Source organism: Pollicipes pollicipes, unplaced genomic scaffold (genome assembly GCF_011947565.3).
Source record: "Pollicipes pollicipes isolate AB1234 unplaced genomic scaffold, Ppol_2.1 Scaffold_6686;HRSCAF=7923_pilon_pilon_pilon, whole genome shotgun sequence".
NCBI classification, from domain to species: domain Eukaryota; kingdom Metazoa; phylum Arthropoda; class Thecostraca; order Pollicipedomorpha; family Pollicipedidae; genus Pollicipes; species Pollicipes pollicipes.
The window spans coordinates 3784286-3803776 of record NW_023596921.1 but is presented as its reverse complement, the minus strand read 5'-3'; the positions used below and the strand labels follow the sequence as shown (position 1 = coordinate 3803776).

The 19491-nt window shown below is 66.7% G+C and overlaps 1 protein-coding gene across 1 annotated transcript in view; it reads right to left on the bottom strand.

Annotated features, from left to right (window-relative positions):
• Window positions 1–19491, bottom strand: part of LOC119107315 (plexin-A1-like) — a 102098-nt gene that overhangs the window by 37688 nt on the left and 44919 nt on the right. Inside the window, 2 exon segments of the mRNA XM_037230739.1 lie at window positions 16226–16630; window positions 16632–17400. Coding sequence (XP_037086634.1) covers window positions 16226–16630; window positions 16632–17400 — 1174 coding nt within the window.

Sequence of the window (19491 nt, the reverse complement as noted above, 5' to 3'; positions counted from 1 at the left end):
GCGCTGCTCCGGCAGATCTGCGTATCACATTTCGTCGGGAATGAGCTTGAGCAGCCTCCCTTGCGTTCAATTTGTCTTGCTCGCTTCTGTAGCTTTCAGCTCGATCTGTTGCGTCTGATCCTTCAGTTCCATTTCGTCCTACTGCGCACTTGAAGCGGAGTAAAACTCCACTTGAGCGGAGTTTTACGTTCAAGACGTAGGGTCCGAACGAACAAACGCGCCACCAATATGTGTCCAGGAACGGATCACAGCGCCACCATGGACACAGCCAGTAATTGCCGATCGTCGCCGCGGCTTGTCCAGCAGCGGTCAGCCAGCGGTCGCCCGTCCGATCGATGCGGCGAGGCGGGGCACGTCCCCGGGGTATCCGCCGGTGACCTGCCGGCGCTCCGACCGCGTCGAACCGACGGCCTCGGCGACGCCCCCGGGACGTGATCGACAGCGGCTGTCAGCCGGCCCGCCCAGGCCTGTCGACCCGCTCGCAGGCGCGTGACGATGGCGCCCGAGCCGCGGCCTTCGAGCGCAGCGGCCTCGCCAATCACCGGCGCCAGGGGGGCCAGGAGCGAGCGCTTCACGGCTTTTGCACTGTGCAAATACCTCAGTTCCCGTCAGTGATTGTGCACAAATGGACGACGGGGTGAGCCGCTCCGGCCGGTGGCGGACGGCAGCGGCACTGGCGGCCGTCCCAGGCAGGGCAGGTGACGTCGCTGCACGTCGGAGGCGTTCAACATCGTCACCTCCAAATCCGACGCGGGGTTTCACGCAGATACCCCGCTGGGCCGCGGCGCACCACTGCCAGTGAGCCGACCGTAACCCAGCGGCGTGCCGCTTCGCTGCGCGCGACGCTCCGCGAACCCAGAGCACGGCGCCAGCGCGCCGCCGGTGCGGCACTTTCCGCCAGTCAGCGCGCCCGTCCAGGCCACTTCCGGGCCGGACCTGCGCCCGACACGGCCGACACGGCGGCCGGGTCAGCCACCAGCGGCGCTAATTGTACGCGCCGGGGCGGCGACAGGTCTGGCGTCGGTCACGTCGTCCGGAAGTGTCCGTCAGAGCGCACTGTAGGCGCAGGGACGCGTCCGCCCGTTCACCCGCCCGCGCCACCACCGCCAGGGTCACGCCACGCCCGCCGCAGACCACGGTAAAAATGACGGCGGGCCGTTGTGACGGCAACGGCCGTCGCGACAACCACTCTCTTCCGCCATGCTGTGGCCGGGGCCGAGATCCAACGCGACAGTTAGAAGCTCTCAGAGCCGCCGCCGGGTCCGGGAGACCAAGCAGGTGTCGGAACCGCCGCAAGAACAGGGCCGGTCCACGCAGCCCCAGTGGCTTGGGCGGCGCGGCCGCCTGCGGCCGGCCGCTCGCGCCGGCGCACCTTTACGCCCGGCGTAAAGCAGCGCGGAGCTTTATTAAGGCCGGCGCCGACGGGTCCACGCCGCTGCGACCTGCAAGTCTCCGACTGGCTGGGTCTGTGCGAGGGGGGACGGCGTGCTGTGGCGGCAGGTCACGTCCCATGCAGGTCAGCCGCTGGCACCTGACCGGCGGGAGCGGTGTTGAGCTAGAGGCCTGACGGAATGGTGCAGTTTGATTTACCTGGGAATCTCCACGTGACCTCATGGGTTCTGCCTCCTCTAACTGTCATGCCGTGAGTCAGCGTGTTTACCGTCGTTCCTCGGAAGCCGCACACTTCAATTAACCCATTCCATTACGGCAAACACCCATCATAATGAGTTACACTGCGGAAGGCCACACAATGAAGCATGTCGACAGAAGGAGCTAGAGCCTTGGGCGCTCACAAAATGAGTGAGATGGTGAAGCAACGCTGGATCGCGTGACACTACAGCCTGCTCCCGGTCCGGACCGGGCCTCACCGGGCCCGCTTCCCTTCGATGGTTGTTGGGAGTGGGTGCGGGCGTCACCACCGACGGGGATACGTCGGCCGGCCGACGGGTCGTCCCTCTTCGTCGCGGCCGGGGCGGTCGGCGGACCTCGGCTTTCGCCGCCGGCCGCCGCCATTAACGGCGAACGGCGCGGAGGCCCGGGGCCTCCTCCGGCCGCCGGCGGCGCCGTTCGTCGGACGGCCACCGATGGCACCATGGGTATCGCCAAATCGGATGCCGCAAGGGGACGGAGCGGGGGGGGGGGGACGCAGGGTGGGCCAGACAGCGCTGCCAATGATACGGCTGGCGGGCAGCGGGGTTGGTCACTCCGTTAGAGCGCACTCGGGGATCGTTAAAGAGTCCGCTGCTGGTGGTGGGTCACAGCACCCAAACGAAACAGAGTGCCCACAAGATCACCCGATCCTCAAGATAAAGACAAGAACACCTAATTCAGTGAGGTGACGCCGTCCAGACACGGGCGCACGTCACGCACCGCGGCGCCCAATCTCCGCCAGAGCGTCTGTCGGCGGCCGCAGCGTCGCCTCGGGCCGCGCCGCCACGCGCCGACGCCGCTCGTCGCGTGCCGCGCCGCGTGTCGCCGCGGCAGGTGCCATAGCGCGTCACCGCGCGCTGTCATGGGCGCCGCCGGTGGCACGGCAGGTGCGCTGCGCCGCGTCGTGGTCGGCTGGCGCAGCGTCGCTCCGCCGGGCGCGTCATTCGCCGATCGCCTGTTTACCGCCAACGGGCCGCGTTTCGCGGCGGGAGGCGACCCCGCGGCCCGTCCCCGCACAGTCGACCGCAGCCGTCCCGGCGCCGAGCCGCGTCCTACTCCATCGAAATTAGCCGCAAACACGCACGGCAAGCGGCTAATTGCGCCCGGCCGGCGTCGATTGGCCAATTATCCCGGCATCTATCAGGAGTTTTCACGGCGCTAATAGGTCGCCGTCAGGAGCGGACAATGCGTCGCCGGCCTCGGCGGCGGCGGCGGCGCGGTTCACTGCTCACGGTCCAGTAACGCGCGTAAACGGGGTTCGGACGGCAGGCCAGCGTGGTCGGCGTTTGTCCGGGTCACAGCCGGTGCACGGAACAGCTCCCAGAGGCTGCTCTAATCAGACCCCTCCGTCGCTCATTGCTCGGCGCGAACGGGCGGACGCTGTTCGCCAGGTCTGTGCGCGCGGTTAATGGGGTTCTGGCCGGGCGGCCGCCGCCGGGTGCGCCTCAGGTGAGACGCCAAAAAGGGCGAGAGGTCCGGGACAGGCCGTTGACTGTGGCTGCGGCACGGCTGAGCCGGAGCCGGCGCCGGCTGCCAGCGAGGTCGTCGCTGCTCTGCGGCTAATTCTGGCCGCGTTGTCAGCGCCAGCCAGGTTCCAGCAGCCGCAAGGGAGCACTGGAACGCCGGGAGCCATCGACAGCCGCGTCTCTTATCAGCATGGCCCGCTCGAACCCGCCCACCCTACCGAACGCCCGGCCGGGCCCGGCCCGGCCGGCCTGGCGGCTGGCGCGGGAAAGGGAGACCCCACGGCGCTGGCCGCGAGTGGCTGGCGCCCCGCCGTCCCCACAGCCGGCCCATTGCCGGACAGCGTATCGATCACGACCCAGATGGACCCATTTGCCAGGTGATTACCCTCCGCACCTCCATCAAAACAGCGGCCGTCGGCCGGCGCGCTCGACGGCAAAAACAGATCAGCGCCAACGTCGACCGACTGTGCTCCAACGACACGCAAAAACCGCGTCCCGACGCGTGTACTAATCGCAAAAACGGCGGCGGCGGCGGCGGCTATTCGGCGGGCGTGCTGCGACAGTACCGCGCTCCGCCGTAGGTTGACCCCCCCCCCCCCCCCCTCCCCACCCGCGACGCATCCGCCAGCGCCGGCGACAACGGCCCACGAGCGGGGCCGTGTGACAGCGGACGACGCCACTCCGCCCCGGCCAATGACGCGGCGATGGGAGACTCAAAGACGGCTGATGAGCGGGCAGATGAGGCCCGCAGTCGTAATGGACGCATTAGATCTCAGCGCCGCTCCCACGGCCGTCCGGCCGCGACGCCGCGAGCGCCCGATCGGCTCCAGCCTGCGGTCGGTCACCCGCGCCCACGCCCCGCCACCAGCACCCGTTCCGCACATCACGGTCACGAGAGGCGGGTCAGCGTTGGCGCTGCGCGTCGTCATGGCAACGCGCGTCGCGTCTCACGCCGCGGCCGCGCCACCAGCGCCGCCGCGCGTCCATTCACTGGCAGGTGAGATGTAATGGCGCAGCGTGGATGAACACGACCCGGACCGTTATAGCCGCCGGCCGGAGCGGCTCGAGAGGACGGTGGCCGGTTCGGGCAGGCGGGGCTGCTCGTCCCTCAGAGCCTGGCCACGTGCGCCGTACCCCCGCGCTGTGCTGAACCGACTGAGCGGCGAGCCACACGGCGAGCGGCGGCCGGCGACTGGCGGGGGTCCGCGCCGTGAGTAACCGGTCGGGACGTGCACTGAACCGGGTCACGGCGGAAGCCACACAGCCCGCGCTGGGGCAGGGACTGGAGCGGCGGCAGTTTTCGCGACTCGGTGCGTCTGATGCGGTTCGCCCGGTCGCCAGACGGGGCCGAGTCAGCCACCGCCGATCTCCCACCCGGCCAGACCCCAAAAGGTCATGATTACGTCGGGTACCGGCTCTGAGCCGCATGCTATGCGCCGGTGGCGGAAGTGACGTCAAAGCCTGGTCGAACACGCGCCAGAAGGCCGCACGTCAGGTGGGTGCAGCTCCTGAATACATCCCCGTGCAGAGTTCTTATGTGCTGATGCCGGAGCTGAGACTTCAAGCAGTCCCTCGGTGATGGTGGTGATGGTTCTCCGGATGCCCGAGCTGGTGTTCCAAGCGTCGTCTCGAGTGACCACGCAAGCGCGCACGGGAGGAAGACCGGTGCAGATATCGGGTGATTGTCTTGGATTGTTGTGTGTGTTCAATTTCACGCAGCATCTAGCCGGGTGGATGCTTTGTTTCCGCCCCGTAACAGGAATGTCAAGCCGGACGCACTGAGGAGGAAATGCGGGAGCATCCGGGGGCCGACCTGACTCAGAAGGCCCGGACGTCCCGCAGTGCCAGTCGACAGGGGCACCACACCAAAGTTCGCCCCACCGGCCAGACATGGCTCGGCGGCGCGCGCCGCTTCCCTCCCGCGGCGGGGAGGGCGCCGCATCAGCCGGCGGCCGGCAAGGGCAGGGCTCGTCGGCCGGTCACGACCCTCCGACCAGAGGTCACGACTCCGGTAGGGGGGGGGGGAGACTGCGCGCAAACGCATACCAGCGCCTGCAGACGGCGCCGCAGCGAGACCGGTGGTCGGCGAGCGGCCACGGCGCCGCACGGTGCGACGGCCGCTCTGTCAGCTCCGCTCCGTCACCACTCACACATGTCGGCCGACAGGTGGCCGACAGTCACGAACCGCCTACCTGCATGCGCGACGGCGGTTAAAAAGCTGCACGTTTTTAGGGCCACTTTCCTCGTTTTATGGTACTGTCACTCGAGCTGGCTGTGAGGATCAAAGTTCTGGTATAAATCCGTATACTTCAGGATTTACGGGGCCAACAAATCGACGCCGTCCAGCCCCATCGCGCAGCAAAGGATCCACAAAAGACAGAACCCACGCCGTTAAAATCTTATTTACCACCGGCACGTGTTCGATTACCAAAGCATCAGAACCGCCATAAACTCGGGAACGAACGCCAGTTAATTACGTCTGCCTCCTGTACATTTCGCCGTCCAGAACCCTGTAGTCACATGAAGGACACAGCAGGACCCAGGAACACACGCCATAACCTCTCGTTCTCGGCCTCACATCGTCAGATCCGACCGTAAAGCCGATACCATCGGAAAAGGCCTATCACAGTCCGACCACAGGCCAGCCCTGCCAGCCCCGAAGGTCAACGGCCTAGGCGATGACGACGGCTCGGGCGGGCAGCCGCTCTAGAGCGCGCGCGCGACACCCGGCGGCGCCGCGCCCTGTCAGCCGTCCACGACAGCCGCACCGACGGCGTCACCTCGTGACAGTTCTCGTCTGCGAGCGCCACCATCTTCAGCGCTCCGGCATATCAGTTACTAGTAAAGCAAGTGTCGCGGCCCGATTTGTTCCGGGGAGGGTAGCCGGAGCGTTCCGTGGCAGCCAATGCGTCGGTGTGTTGGAGGCGCGTGATGAATGTCGCAGCAGTGTCGCAGGGGCGTCAGATGAGCGTCAGCGAAGCGCCAGAGGAGAGTCGCAGGAACGTTGGAGGAACGCCAGAGCATTGTCACAGAAGCGTCGCATCATCATCGGGTGGTAGCAACGCATGGGCGTCGGAGCGGCGTCAGAGGAGCGTAAGACGCGTTGGAGGAGGGTCAGGAGAGCGTAAGATGTGTTGAAAGAGCGTCAGAAGAGCGTAAGAAGTGTTGAAGGAGCGTCAGAAGAGTGTAGGAAGTGTTGAAGGAGCGTCAGAGGAGCGTAAAAAGTGTTGGAGAAGCGTCAGGAGTGCCGCATGAGCGTCAGGTAAGCGCCGGAGAAGAGTCGCAGGAGTGTCAGATGAGCATCAGAGGCGAGCCACAGGAGTGTCATCAGCGTCGCATCAACGTCGGAGAAGCATCGCAATGCGTGTCGCAGGAACGTCGCAGGAGCATCAGGAATGTCGCAGGAGAGCCAGAGGAGTGTCGCGGGAGTGTCGCACGAGCGTCGGCCGGGAGTCGGTAAGGGTCAGCGGGCGCGGCGCGGCGGCATCGACCGGCCCCGGTCCCGACGGCACTCGCCGCTCGGCGCGCCCTTCAATCGGATCAGCAGCGCGCCCCGTCGACCTTTCAGCGCCGACCGCCGCCCGACGGCAGCCGCGTCGCCTCCACCGGCCCGGCCGACAGAAGAGGCCGCTCGGCGTGACGGCGGCCGCCCGCGCGCCGCCGCCGCCGCCGCCGCCGCCGCCGCCGCCGCCGCCGCCTGTCACCGACAGCGCCACGGCGGCAGACCGCCTGCGCCGGCGATCACCGATCGGGCGGACGGATCGCCCGTCACGTGGACGCCGATCAGCGTGCCACTAAGGCTTGGGCGTCCGTGTCGCCGCGCGCGCCCCGCCAGCCGGACGGCACTGGCGGTTCCTCTCTTGCGCAGCTTAGCTGTCAGTTATTACCGCCCGCTCGGGCTCTCCGTCTGTCGGGCAATTCCCGGGCCCGGCTGGGGATCGGGCCCCTGAGAGCAATAGACGCCGGTACATGGCGGCGCGGGAGTCGCCGTGCCGATGGCATGGCAGCAGGATGGCGCTTTTCAGGGAAAGTTCCGAAAGAAAGGCTAGGCTGAACAAGTAACCCATAGGGCCAGACACCGTAGAGTGACGCCAAATAACAATGTAAATGGAAGCCGATAAACGCCCAGCCGGAGCCAATGGCAGGTCAAATCAGCAATTCCACGATCGTTCCCGCGTCTGCATTTCTTGGAGTTATGAAGCACGACAGCGAACGACCAAACACACCGAGCGAGCGAAATCCACGGCAATCTCACCGCGAACCGGTCCTGTCGACCGGCTACGGCCCACTCTCGGCTGCTCGAACCCGCACTTGGAGCCGGCATGACGTCAGCAACGCCGGCGTCCGCTCGACGGCGGCCACCGAGACCACGACCAGCGGCGGCCACCGAGACCGCAAGCCAGCGGCGGCCCCGGTCATCTATCTGCTGGCCACGTGTGCTTGCCAGCCCGGCGACCTTCATGCCCCCCCCCCCCCCCCTCGCCGGAACGGAGAGCTGAGGTGGCAGTGCGGACAACGACGGAGACGGACCACGTGGACCGCACGAGGTCATTGCCGCCTGCGCCCTCGGAGCATGGTGATGCCACTGCGCCTGTTTTCGGCAAGGAAGGTCGGGCCTTTGAATAGTCGGCTCGGTGCGAGCCAGGAGCGCGGAAACATGCAGCCTTGTAGGTGGTGGCGAGTTTGCTCGGCTCCACTAAGCGCAGCTTCGTGGGCGCAGGCGGCAGCTTCGTCCGATGGATCGGTTTCCGGCGCGGTGATAATGACCACATATGACCCGCCCAGGCTCGGCCCCAGTGACGGAATTGAGAGTCCACTGCTTCCTGCTGCAGTGATTCATATGATCGCTCAAGCCCAGAACCAGTGACAGAGATGACTACCTGCCGGTCTGGCCCCAGTGACTCAGCTCGCCATCTCATCGCCGGGCTTCCAGTGACGCTGACCGTCCCGGGCTCCAGTGATGGCTGACCGTCCCGGGCTCCAGTGACGGCGACCGTCCCCGGCTCCAGTGATGGCTGACCGTCCCCGGCTCCAGTGACGGCTGGCCGTCCCCGGCTCCAGTGATGGCTGACCGCCCCCCGGGTGAGTGATGGCTGATCGTCCCGGGCTCCAGTGACGGCGACCGTCCCCGGCTCCAGTGACGGCGACCGTCCCCGGCTCCAGTGATGGCTGACCGTCCCGGCTCCAGTGATGGCTGACCGTCTCCGGCTCCAGTGACGCTGACCGTCCCGGGCTCCAGTGATGGCTGACCGTCCCGGGCTCCAGTGACGGCGACCGTCCCCGGCTCCAGTGATGGCTGACCGTCCCCGGCTCCAGTGACAAGTGGCCCTCCCCGGCTCCAGTGATGGCTGACCGTCCCGGGCTCCAGTGATGGCTGGCCGTCCCCGGCTCCAGTGATGGCTGACCGCCCCGGCTCCAGTGATGGCTGATCGTCCCGGGCTCCAGTGATGGCTGACCGTCTCCGGCTCCAGTGACGCTGACCGTCCCGGGCTCCAGTGATGGCTGACCGTCCCGGGCTCCAGTGATGGCTGGCCGTCCCCGGCTCCAGTGATGGCTGACCGCCCCGGCTCCAGTGACGGCGACCGTCCCCGGCTCCAGTCACACAGCTAGTCGACCCCATGCCGGGCTCCAGTGACGGCTGACCGTCCCCGGCTCAAGTGGCAGCCGACCGTCTGCCGGCGGGCACGGCTTGCCCGGCGTGGAATGCCGTCCGGACTGTCGCCCGTCCGCCTCGGCCCCGGCCGGCGCTCTCCACGACCGCCCGGCCAGGCGTTTGGGAGCGGTCAGCCGAGCAGTGCATTCACCTGCAGACCGATGCATCAAAAGAAATTTTGAGCAGCTTGTCTGGAAAATGGGATTCTGAAACGACCGTTGAAGGTGGTGCTTACAATGTGCTCGTTCCCAGAACGTTTCGTTCAAAAATGTTCGAAATATGAGGGTGAATAAAACGATGAATTCAACCCAGCATGAGTGTGGCGTGGGCTCAAGGGAACCATGTATATACAAATGTACTTTCCCCTCCAATCACGGCAAACGCATTGACTCGACGAAAATCAGCTGAAGAAAAGGCGACATTTGCGAACAAGCGTGCCAATCATTTTTGGTCCATAAATCGCACACCCACGCGGGCGGCGCAGCTTATGAGAGGCCCGACGTTAGTTCACGTGGCGCCCTCCTCCACAGGCCCTGCGTCAGTATACCGGCCGCATCCCCTGCTAGATACCTGACAAAAGCTCCCATGAAAGCATCGTGGAAAAGAGGGGCGGGTCAGTTAGGTCGGATCCAAGCTGATGCCTAAAGCTGACGACGCGTACCCAGGCAGTGGAGTCAGGTAAAACCTCGGCGCCTTCTCTGCCGCGCTCACACCACTCCGGGCTGAGCCTTGCCGGCGGGGGCGGGCCGGGGGTGGCACCGACCGCCGCGGTGAGGCACGGTCCGATGCTATCTGCCTGCCATACTGCCATAAACAGACGCCTCAACGCGGCTCCAGATCAGCGGCGAAAGCGTCCGGCCGACTCACGGGCGACACGCTGACCGCATTACCGCACGATAAGGGCGCACAAACAGACCACCGGCGCGCGCCCGCGTCCGCCACGGCCAGTCCGCGGGACGCCCGCCGCGACCCGGCCCGCCGGAGAGCCCGGCCGTGACCCGGCTGACCGGCCGACGGCGCCGGTTGACCGGTCGTCGTCGGACCGTATCGACCGGGGCGGCGAGCGGCGGGTGAGCTCCGGCGGCGGCGGCGGCGGACGATGACCCGGTGCGTTCGCGCCGGCCCGCCGCCGCCGCGCGGCTGACGATGGCTCGGCAGAGAGACAGGTGTGGCTTCCGACGGGTCTCGCCTCCCTCCGTGTCACGAGGGCCGCACTCCGAGGCGTCCACCAAGCGGGTCGCATCCGAGTCGGCACCGGGCTCCGATCTGCAGCTTGTCGAGAGCCGCCCGTGCACGCCCGTCCCGGCGCGGGGTCAGGCCGAGCCCGTGCGTCTCGGCGCGTCGCCGGGCACGCCCGCGCTCCGCTCGGCGCCTGGCACGCTTCAACAACGCGAGCGATGCGCCGGCAGATAGCGAGCCGTGCCGAGGTCCGCCCGCGGCCGGCCGGCGCGCGTGGGCGGCCCACCCGGCCGGCCATGTTGGCTCCGGGGCTGGGTGTGTTGCACACGGGCATCGATTCGACCCGGCGCGGCGCCCCGCCTGACCCGGTCCCGTACCTGTGGGACCGCCCGCCGCCACCGGCCGGCCGGCCGTCAGTCGCCTGGCGGCTCAGGCCGCGCGCCGGGCCGCGGCGCACTGACGTTCGCGCGTACACGGACACGGCGGCGCACACATGCCGCGTTCGCCGGGTATGTTACAAACACATCTGGCAGATTGCGTCTAGACCAGGCGACGCTGTGAAAACGAGGGCGCACGCACACAAACACTCAACAGAAAGCGCAAACATCACGAGGCAGGCGAGCTCAGAGCCGAAATGCGTTGCGCGGCGGGCCAGTGAAGCTTGGGCCAGCCCCCGAGATCAGTCAGGCATCGCCAGGGTGGCTCTCGACGAGTTACCACACGCCGGATGGACGGCCAACCCACATACGTGCCGCAGAGTCGACTTCGCATCATGAGCGAAGCCCCAGCGCATATGCTTCCCGGCCATCCTGGTATCGTCGGCATCGACTGTCACGTGCTCGGTCAGCTTATCACGGGTGTCGCGATACGCTGACGGCGGTCACAGCATGCGGGCACAGCCCTGCACGCGGGGACAGGAGTCAGGTCAGCCGGCCGCGTGACCTGACGTCGGGTCGTCCCGTCCGCCAGTTCGTCACGGCACACATCCCGGCCGCCCATCCATCCCGTAGCGGCGACCTTGGCTGTGGCCGATAGCATCGGACGGCGGCCGTGCGCCGCGCCGACGTCACATCAGATAGCCGACCGGCCGGCGGGGAGACGCGCGGCGACCGAGGCGGCCCGCTGCGCACCGCAGGTGAGCGCGCGCGCGCCTCCTCTGCCCGCGGCGCCTGCCGGCCGATGGCGGCTAGCGGGCCGCGGGTCGGACCGGTCGGCCAGCGTCAGCTGCGGGCGGCCGGTCTATTCCAGAGGGCCGGCCGACCCCCGTCATTAGCCGTGTGCGGCCGTCACCGGCCGGTGCTTATTGCCGCCACTCGGCGCTGTCCCGGCCGACGGTCGCCGCCACCGCAGCAACCGCCTCCCGGGACGGCGCCGCGTCCGAGGGCGGCGCGTAGAGGCCGGGCGTTTGCCGGCCCCCCGCTAGTCTCACGGGGTTCCGCGGTCACGGTCGGCGGTCACGGTTGTCGCTTGCTGGACATGGTGCCGGTCGATGGGAACAGATGGTGCGCCATTCAGACCCGAGAGTGTCCGTGAGTGGGTGGACATGCCGGTCCCTATTTCCGCACTCACCTCACGTCCGACCTTCGCCTGCTTGTGATGCCAGCATTGATAACGCTACCAGGGTGGGAACTTGGTTCTGTTCTCTGGTTATGGAGTACGCATTCTTACGTTGCAAACGCTGTGCCCACTGGTGCCAGTGATGTTGCTTTTTGACACCGTATGAGTTTACGTGCCCCATGACAAACCATGGAATCATAGTTGTGGGCGGACAACTACACCTGTTCAATTCGGGCGCCAAACGTCACTCTGGTACAAGATATAGATGTTTTACTGGCAACAATGGTAATCACTGGAAAAATTACTGGTAAAATGGTCACTGGTAATTGTGGCTTTTTGATGCGCATTTTTTGCCAGTTAAAACATATATCTCTTGTACTAAAGTGACCTTCGGCGCCCGGATTCGGGGGGCTCAGGGCTCAGGGTAACAACCAAGGCTCGGTGATTCCCTCAGCAAGGCCACAGCTGATCACAGATCATCAGACTCAACTCCTGATCTGCGTTCCAGTCCGGGTTCCAGCCACAGCGCCACCAGGGCTGGACGCCGGCCCCGCGTCGCCGCCCCAGCCCGCCGCCAGCGCCGCGCCGGGCGCCGTCACACGGCGACAGCGCGGCGCCGCGTCGGACCGACCGACCCGGTCGGCCGGCCGGCGGCTGACAGGCGGTGTCACGCCATCGACAAAGCGACCCGCCGCCGCAGCGAACGGTCGCCGCGCCGGTGGCCGCGGCACGGCCGGGCCGGCTCGGAAACGTGATGCGGCGCGTCCCAGGGACCGTGTCGGAGTAGGGCGGGGGCATCGCTCCGCGGCGCCGCGCCATCGCTACGAGGACGAGAGGGGTGTTCGTACAACAGAGATGGACGTCCGCCAGGCACTTCGGACCCGCCAACACAGCAGACATCGACGATACCGTGGTCACGCATCACCACAGATAATCGAGATCAGCAGTGTACAACATCGGACGGCGGCGGAGCGGGGTCAGGCAGCTTGCGCTGCTGAAGGACTCAGGGCTTGTAGCCGCTGACGGGCTTCAGCACAAGACAGCCGTCCGAGCGCCAGAGCAGTAACAGGCCCGCCGCGCCCGCCCACCGCCCGGGCACGTGCCGGCGGCGCCGGTCGTTCCACCGGCAGACAGAGATCGATGCAGCGGATGCTGAGCGCAGGCAGGCCGGGAGGCCGGCGGCGCACGCACGTGGCGGCCCTGCGGCGTGGGGACGGCACCCGGCGGCCGCCGAGCCCGACCTCGCCGGCTCCCTGCGCGGCAAGTCGAGAGTGAGGCGTTCCAGGGCAGGAATCCACGCATAAGCGCGCCAGCAAAGGCCCACAAACGCGAAACGAAGTCGTCGAAGGGTTGATGCATCACGCGAATCACTGAGAAATGGTCAGCCAGAAAGTCATAAAGCGTGCGGAGCCCGAACCGATCTCATGGAGTGGAGGCGTGACGGGCGTGACAGAGATTCGCGCGGCCAGGACCTCCTCCTCGGACCGGGGCGTAACAGGTGCAGTCGCCCGGCTCCGCCGACCGGCGTCGTTTGATTCTCGATCGCGCACCGGCCCCAAATGGCATGGGGAAATGGCGCAAGGCTCTGATAACCTTCGGCTGGCGTGGGCACCCGGATCACACAGGAGCTCATCGAAACTTAAATAAGACACATGATGACTCAATCTAAGTTTGGGGAGTGAGATAGGGACACAGATGGCGTCATTCAGGCGTCCATTTCACAGCGTTCATCTACGCTGAGAGCCAATTAACACAGGACATGCCCGACCTAGAAAAGGACGTAGGGGCAGCTCCAATCAGTATTCCGTCCCCGACCCGCTGGGAAACCCCAAATTTAGTTTTACGGTTTGCAAAGAGAAGTTTGTAGGGCAACAAAAGTGAGATAAAGGTCCATAAGACGATACCATCGCCATAGGAATTTACGACAACGACGGCGGCCTTTAAACGCCGACAATATGGTCGAAATTATGCCAAGCAGCAGTAACGCCCCCATAACTAGGTAGCCCGTTAGGGCGGGAGCGCCGAGTTCGCGCGGCTCTTCGCCAGGTGGAGGGGGCCCTGGCCCACCGGAGCCCAGATTACCTGAGCGCCGGCCGCGGCCCCGCACCCAGAGACCTCGGACGCGACAATAACTCACCATCGGCGAGACAATGAGCGCCGCCCGGACGCCCGCGATGGCCCCCCCGCAGCTAATTGCGACCTCTGCTCTCGGCGGCTCGCCACAAACACATATTGCGGCGGGGAGGGAAGGAGGAACGGGCCAGGCCAGGCCAGGCCGCCCTCAGCTGACGTCACTTTTCACTGGGCAGCTGTATTTCGGCCCATCGTCGGCAGCTGATGGGAGCCGCTGGCTGACGAGGTGCGTTCTCACAAAACAGCCGTTATTAGCGAGGCCGCCGCGCCGCAGTTATATAATGTCGCTTCGTCACGGTGAAGAGCAGTGGCCGCGATTTACATTAAAGCATGGCTTCCCGAGTCGGACCGAATTAGCGGAGACAAAGGGCCGGTGACGGCCTCAGAGGCGCTCCATCAGCGCCAGGTTCCTGCCGGCCCGCCGATACCTAACGGCAATGGGCTCGCCTGGGGTAAAAAGCGCCGTGCCTAATCCCTCCCTGAAAAGGTCGGTCAGTACGAGGAAACAAGAAGGGACCGGCCGTCCGACCGGCCGGGGCAGGGACGGCGCATACACAGCGCTTGTCTCCCGTTGGTCGGCCGCGGAGGCGGGGGCTCATCCACCGCCCCGCGCCGTCGGCGGCACCGCCCACCGCCCACCTCCTCCCCGGACCAACTTGGCCGCAGTTATGCAAATGTGCCGGCAGTTAATCACACGCCGCTCTCGCGGGCGACAACGGGACGGTGCCGGGCAAAAAGCGTCCGTCTCGGGGGACGGAGAGGGGGGGGGGGGGCCGTCCGGTCCGGTCGACCTTTCAAAGAGGGCGGCCTCACAACGAGGCAAACTAAAAAAAGTCGCCCGGGGCACGGCGCGTGATCCCGTGGCTGATTAACCACAGAGCTGGGGTGTGGAGTGCCACCCAGTTGAGGAACGCGGCGAACAGTAAAGACAAGGAAACGCAGGCTGGAGGTCACAGCAGGCAAGCATACATTTCACTGCAGAACGTTGCAAGGCTCAAATCCTGACAGCACTCACAACTCGTGCCAGTGGCACATAGGAGACGTTACAGCAGTAAAAAGACTTGATACGCCATTCTCTCCCCCCCCCCTCCCCTCCCGTCTCGCACCGACGCGGCAACCCGAAATGCGAAAGAAACCCGTATTTCATCTTTGCGCTACCCATGCGCAACGATCCATGCCACGAGAGTGGCCTTCTGACAGACAACTCGACAATATATTGACGCACGAAGTGCCCCACACTAAACGCGTCAATCTCAGGACCAGCGCCGTGTCGGCTAGGCGCCCCATCGCCGCATCTGCGAGAGCCCCGGGCCCCCACTCCTGGCAGTCTGGCTGCGAGCGTCGGCTCGGAACCCACCGGCTCCAACCACCATGCCGCCCGGCGGACGACAAACGGCACCGGACGACAATGGCGCTGGGCGCGCCGCGACCGGGACAATGGCCGCTCGGCGGGCGGCGGGCGCGCTCCCGGCCGCGACCCAGATCGGGCCGGACTCGTCCCGACCCGTCGCCGACTTTCGGTGGCCATAACGAGCGTGGCGGCTAACGAGACGTCCGCGGCCCGCGCCCGGTCACGAGGCGGCCTCCGGCCCGCCACCGCCGAGACGGAGCGACGGCCGGCCGCTACCGCCATCCGTTCCCTCTGGTCACCACACCCAGTCAGCGCGCACGGGCCGCCTGGTGCGGGGCCGGTCGTCCGGCGGCTTTAGCCCCGCGCCGGCCGCGACGGCGACATTGCACACAGGGCTTAAGCCGGAATAGAGCCGCGGCCGGCAGTCAACGGCGATTACATGAACCTGGCCCGCGACTACGACGCTCCCCACCCGGCGCCAAACACTCGCTTGAGCCGTGAGGCTGCGCGTGGCCGACCATCACACGTCCTGAAGCGCTCCCGGTACGACCCACTCGAGCCAGATTGGCCCGCTGCGGCCCGATTCGCCGCCGCCAGCGAGCGCGGCAGCCCGGAGCGGTGCACCAACACGGCGCTCAGCCACGCGGAACACCGCGCATCCCATCCCTGCCCAGCGTCGGCGGGTCGGCGCGCGGCGCAGAGCGGCGGGGGGCGCCGTCTGCCACGATGACGGATGGCGGCGAGCCGGTCGCCACCGGCGCACGTCATCGCCAGAAGTCATCAGGCGCGGTTGGCGGCGATGACGGTCGGGCCAGAGCCTCATCTCGAGCCGTCGGCGGGCGGCGCCGCTGTGGACGCGGCCGCTTCGGCCGGCGCGCCGCTACAAAGGCGGCCGGTCCGGCCCGAACGGCCGGCCGGCCCGCCCGCCCAGGAAGGAATCAATAGACGCCTGCCGGCGTACGTGTGGGGACTGCAATGGGCGCGCGTAGACGGACGCGGCCTCATGAACCGGCTCATGGACTGCAGGGCGCGCGCGCCGCCGGCCCGCGCCCGCGGGTGGTGGAGGGGAGCAGGCCGGGTTGGTCAGCAATCGCCGGCGATCGCCACCGCCGCTGGAGTGGCCGCCGAAGACCGCCGAGGCGGTACGAGTGACCAGCGCGACAGTAGTGCCGATGAAGTGCCGGCTCGAGGTGCGCTGGAGGGGAGCGTGACACCGAGCGTCGGCCGGGTACTCACCGTCGAGACGCACTTCTTGCCGGGCGAGATGAACTCGAGACCGCGATCCACGTTGCCGCGGTAGCACTCCTCCATGATGTTGCGCGTAAACTTGTGCCGGATGTCCTTGAGCGAGTACACGCACAGCGCCGACTTGTTGGTGGGCTTGTCCGAGTTCTCGCCCTCGCTGCGCTCGCTGACGGAGAACACGGCGTACAACACGTCGTCCTGCGCCGTGATGCCCAGCTTAGTGGCCACGTCCGAGCCGGCCGTGGCCACGTGCGCCGCCTGCGCCAGGTTGTACTTGATGCCCTTGTCGTCGATGCAGTCGATCGGGATCTCGGTGTATGAGTAGTAGTGCGGGTCGTCCTGGCACACGCGCACCAGCTTCGAGATGTACGGGCTGGTCTCAGTGCTGCGCCGCGCTCTGCGTCGTCAGGAAGTAGCTGAAGCCGTTGGAGCCGAAGCCGTACACGTAGCTGATGTAGTAGCGCTCGCGCGCCAGTGAGTTGATCGACATGCGCGTGCCGGTGGTGACGGCCAGCTCCGAGATGGTGAACATGCGGTCGCGGTCGAGTGAGCGGCTTGACACGGCCGGCACCTCGTTGCGGTAGGGCGCGCGCGCGCCGCCCGTGAACGTGACGCCCACGTACAGCACGTGCGTCTCGGGCGGGTTGGGCGGTCCGGGCGCGATAAATGCCACCGTCGAAGCCGTCTCGTTGTTCGCCACCACCGCCTCCTCGGCCTGGCGCTCCACCACGCTCACATTGTGCAGGTTGCGCACCTGGCAGCGTCCCTGGAAGAGCGAGCCGCACACGATCAGCGTGCCGTGCGTCTTGTCGATCACCAGCGCCTTGTTGACGTTGTCCGTCGGCCGCTTCACCACGTACGCCGGGCACTCGTTGGCCGGCGAGCACTCGGGGTCGTCGTCCTCGGGCCCCGTCTCCACCGAGATGACCAGGTCCAGGTCGCGGCTCAGCTGGTACAGTCGGTTAATGGCGCCCACGTACACGCGGCCGGTGTGCTCGTCTACCACCATGTGGTTCAGCTTGTCCGTCACGAAGCTGTCACTGAACTCCTTCACTATGTAGCTGGCGCGGGCGGCGGCCGGCGCCAGCGTCGCCAGCAGCGTGGCGCAGAGGGCCCACGGCGGCCAGTGCGGGCCGGCCATCCCGCGCGCAGCGCCCACGCGACACCTGCGGACACATGGCGCGGGATCAGTCAGCGGGCCCTGCTCAGAGCACGGTACGCCGCGGCGCAGCGGGCCAGCCAACACGGGAACACCGCACAGAGGCGGCCGCTTGTCCGTCGCCATTGCGGCTCGCGGTGCTCTGCCCAGCCACTGACGAGGCAGGAGGCTCGCTCTTGCTTGGCAGGTGCCACCCCAGGACAGTTACCTGTCACGTTACGGATGACTTCCGTCGCAAATGAACTCACCCGTGACACACACGAACGACTGTAGGCCTCAGGTGAGGATTTGTTGTGACGCGGCTACCTGTGGCTACCAGGTCACTGACTTCGCTAGCTGTCAATTACCGTGCCAATTAAGTGTGCACGCTTCTGGTCAGATATGTCCAGCCTTTCAGATACGCCCGGAAGCGGGGCGTCCTTCCCACCATTGGCATTGGCGTGGGACCTCGGTGCACATGGGTAGTTGTTCGCCTCCCTCTCTCCCACCTTTCCCCGTCGACTCACTTAGAATCCTGCGGCAGTACCCTCTGGCGTTGCACGGCAAAATGGATTTAACCCGCTCATTTCACCCAGCTCCCAGCACCCATACGATCATTTTTTATCTGCCGCTCTGCACGGCGACGACAATGGCCGGCTATGGGAGTGCCGCGTCGGCCGGGCCGGCGTGATTCACCGCCAGGCCGGGGGTCTAAATCGGCCGCATAACTACCGGAACCATAAACAAACAGGCTCTGTCCGCCGGCCCGCCGGCCGGGCGACCAGGCGAGCGAGCAGCGTCACACCCAGACGGCGGCGACGGCGGCGGCGGCGGGACATCCACCGCTGCGGGCCACGCTGGGGGAGGGGGCGAGGAATGCGGGGAGCCGACCGCCGTGCGAGGGCGGCTCCGCGGAGACGGCAGTAACGCCGGACGACTGAGCTCTTCAAGTGGCCGCGTGCGGCATCCGATTACCGGTGCGCGTCACAGGCATCGCCGGCTGCGGCCGCTCTGCAGGGCTGAGCCGCAGCGCCCGCCGCGCCATTCACGCAGCAGGTCAGCAGGTCTGACCCACATAAGCGCGGCCAAACTGGCAACAAACGAGCCCCACTGAATTTCCCCGCTCTCGGTGCGGGAGAGCCCATCTATACCACTCAGCGTCTTTTGCGGAAAGGTCGGGCGAATCTGGCGCCGGCCGTAAATGGATGGCGCGAGCTCAGTGCCCGGTTCGATGTTCTATCGGCGAAGTAACGCCTCCCGAGTGGCGCGCACCGGCGCCGTCTCTCGTCGCACTGCCGCGGCGCGCCCGCTGATAGATCAGCGGCAGCAGCGCCGGGGTCAGCGGGCCAGCCGAGGCCAGCGACCACGACCATGTGCACACCGCCGGCCGCTTTGTGTAAACACGCATGACCCGGGCCTGTGGGCCCCCATTAACCTGCGGAATGTAAACACGGATACCACGTTCGCCCGCGGCGCTGACGGTCGCTGAGAAGTCCTGTGCACAGTCTGCAGGCGAGGCTGCAGCCCACGTGCCGATGAGAGCCCGGGGCGCGCGTACCGTCGCCACACGTCGCGGCGTCAGCTGCCCAGGGCAGTACAGTGCACACACAGCCGGCGGTCGGCCGTTGGCACCGGGTCAGCACACACAGCCGCATTGTGAAGCAACGCACATTGGCCGGCGCTCGCCACAGTGGCACTGCTCAGAAGACGTCTGAGCGGCGGCGCAGCAGCTAGCTCGAGACCGATGGGCGGTGCTCGAGGCGCGACGCTCCGCCGCCGCCGCCCCCGTCCCTGTCCCCGTCCCCGGCCCCGGCCCGCCGCTGAGAGGCGCGTGTTTGATCAGAGGCAACACGCCACGCCCAGTTTTGCCACCAACGCGCCAACGGCCCCGACAAAAACGCCGGCAGCCAACAGCGGGAGCCGGGAGGTGAGCTGCGCGCGACGGCGGCGTGGGTGCCGCCGCCAGATCGGCCTTCCCGCGGCTGCAGCGCGGCGTTTGCGACGCCGCGAACGTGCCAAGCAGCCCAGGCCCGATCGGGTCAGGTCGGGCCAGGCAGCGCTGAGCGGCCGCGGGGCGTACCGCGGCACCACCACCCCGCCAGTGGGCGGAAGAGGCCGC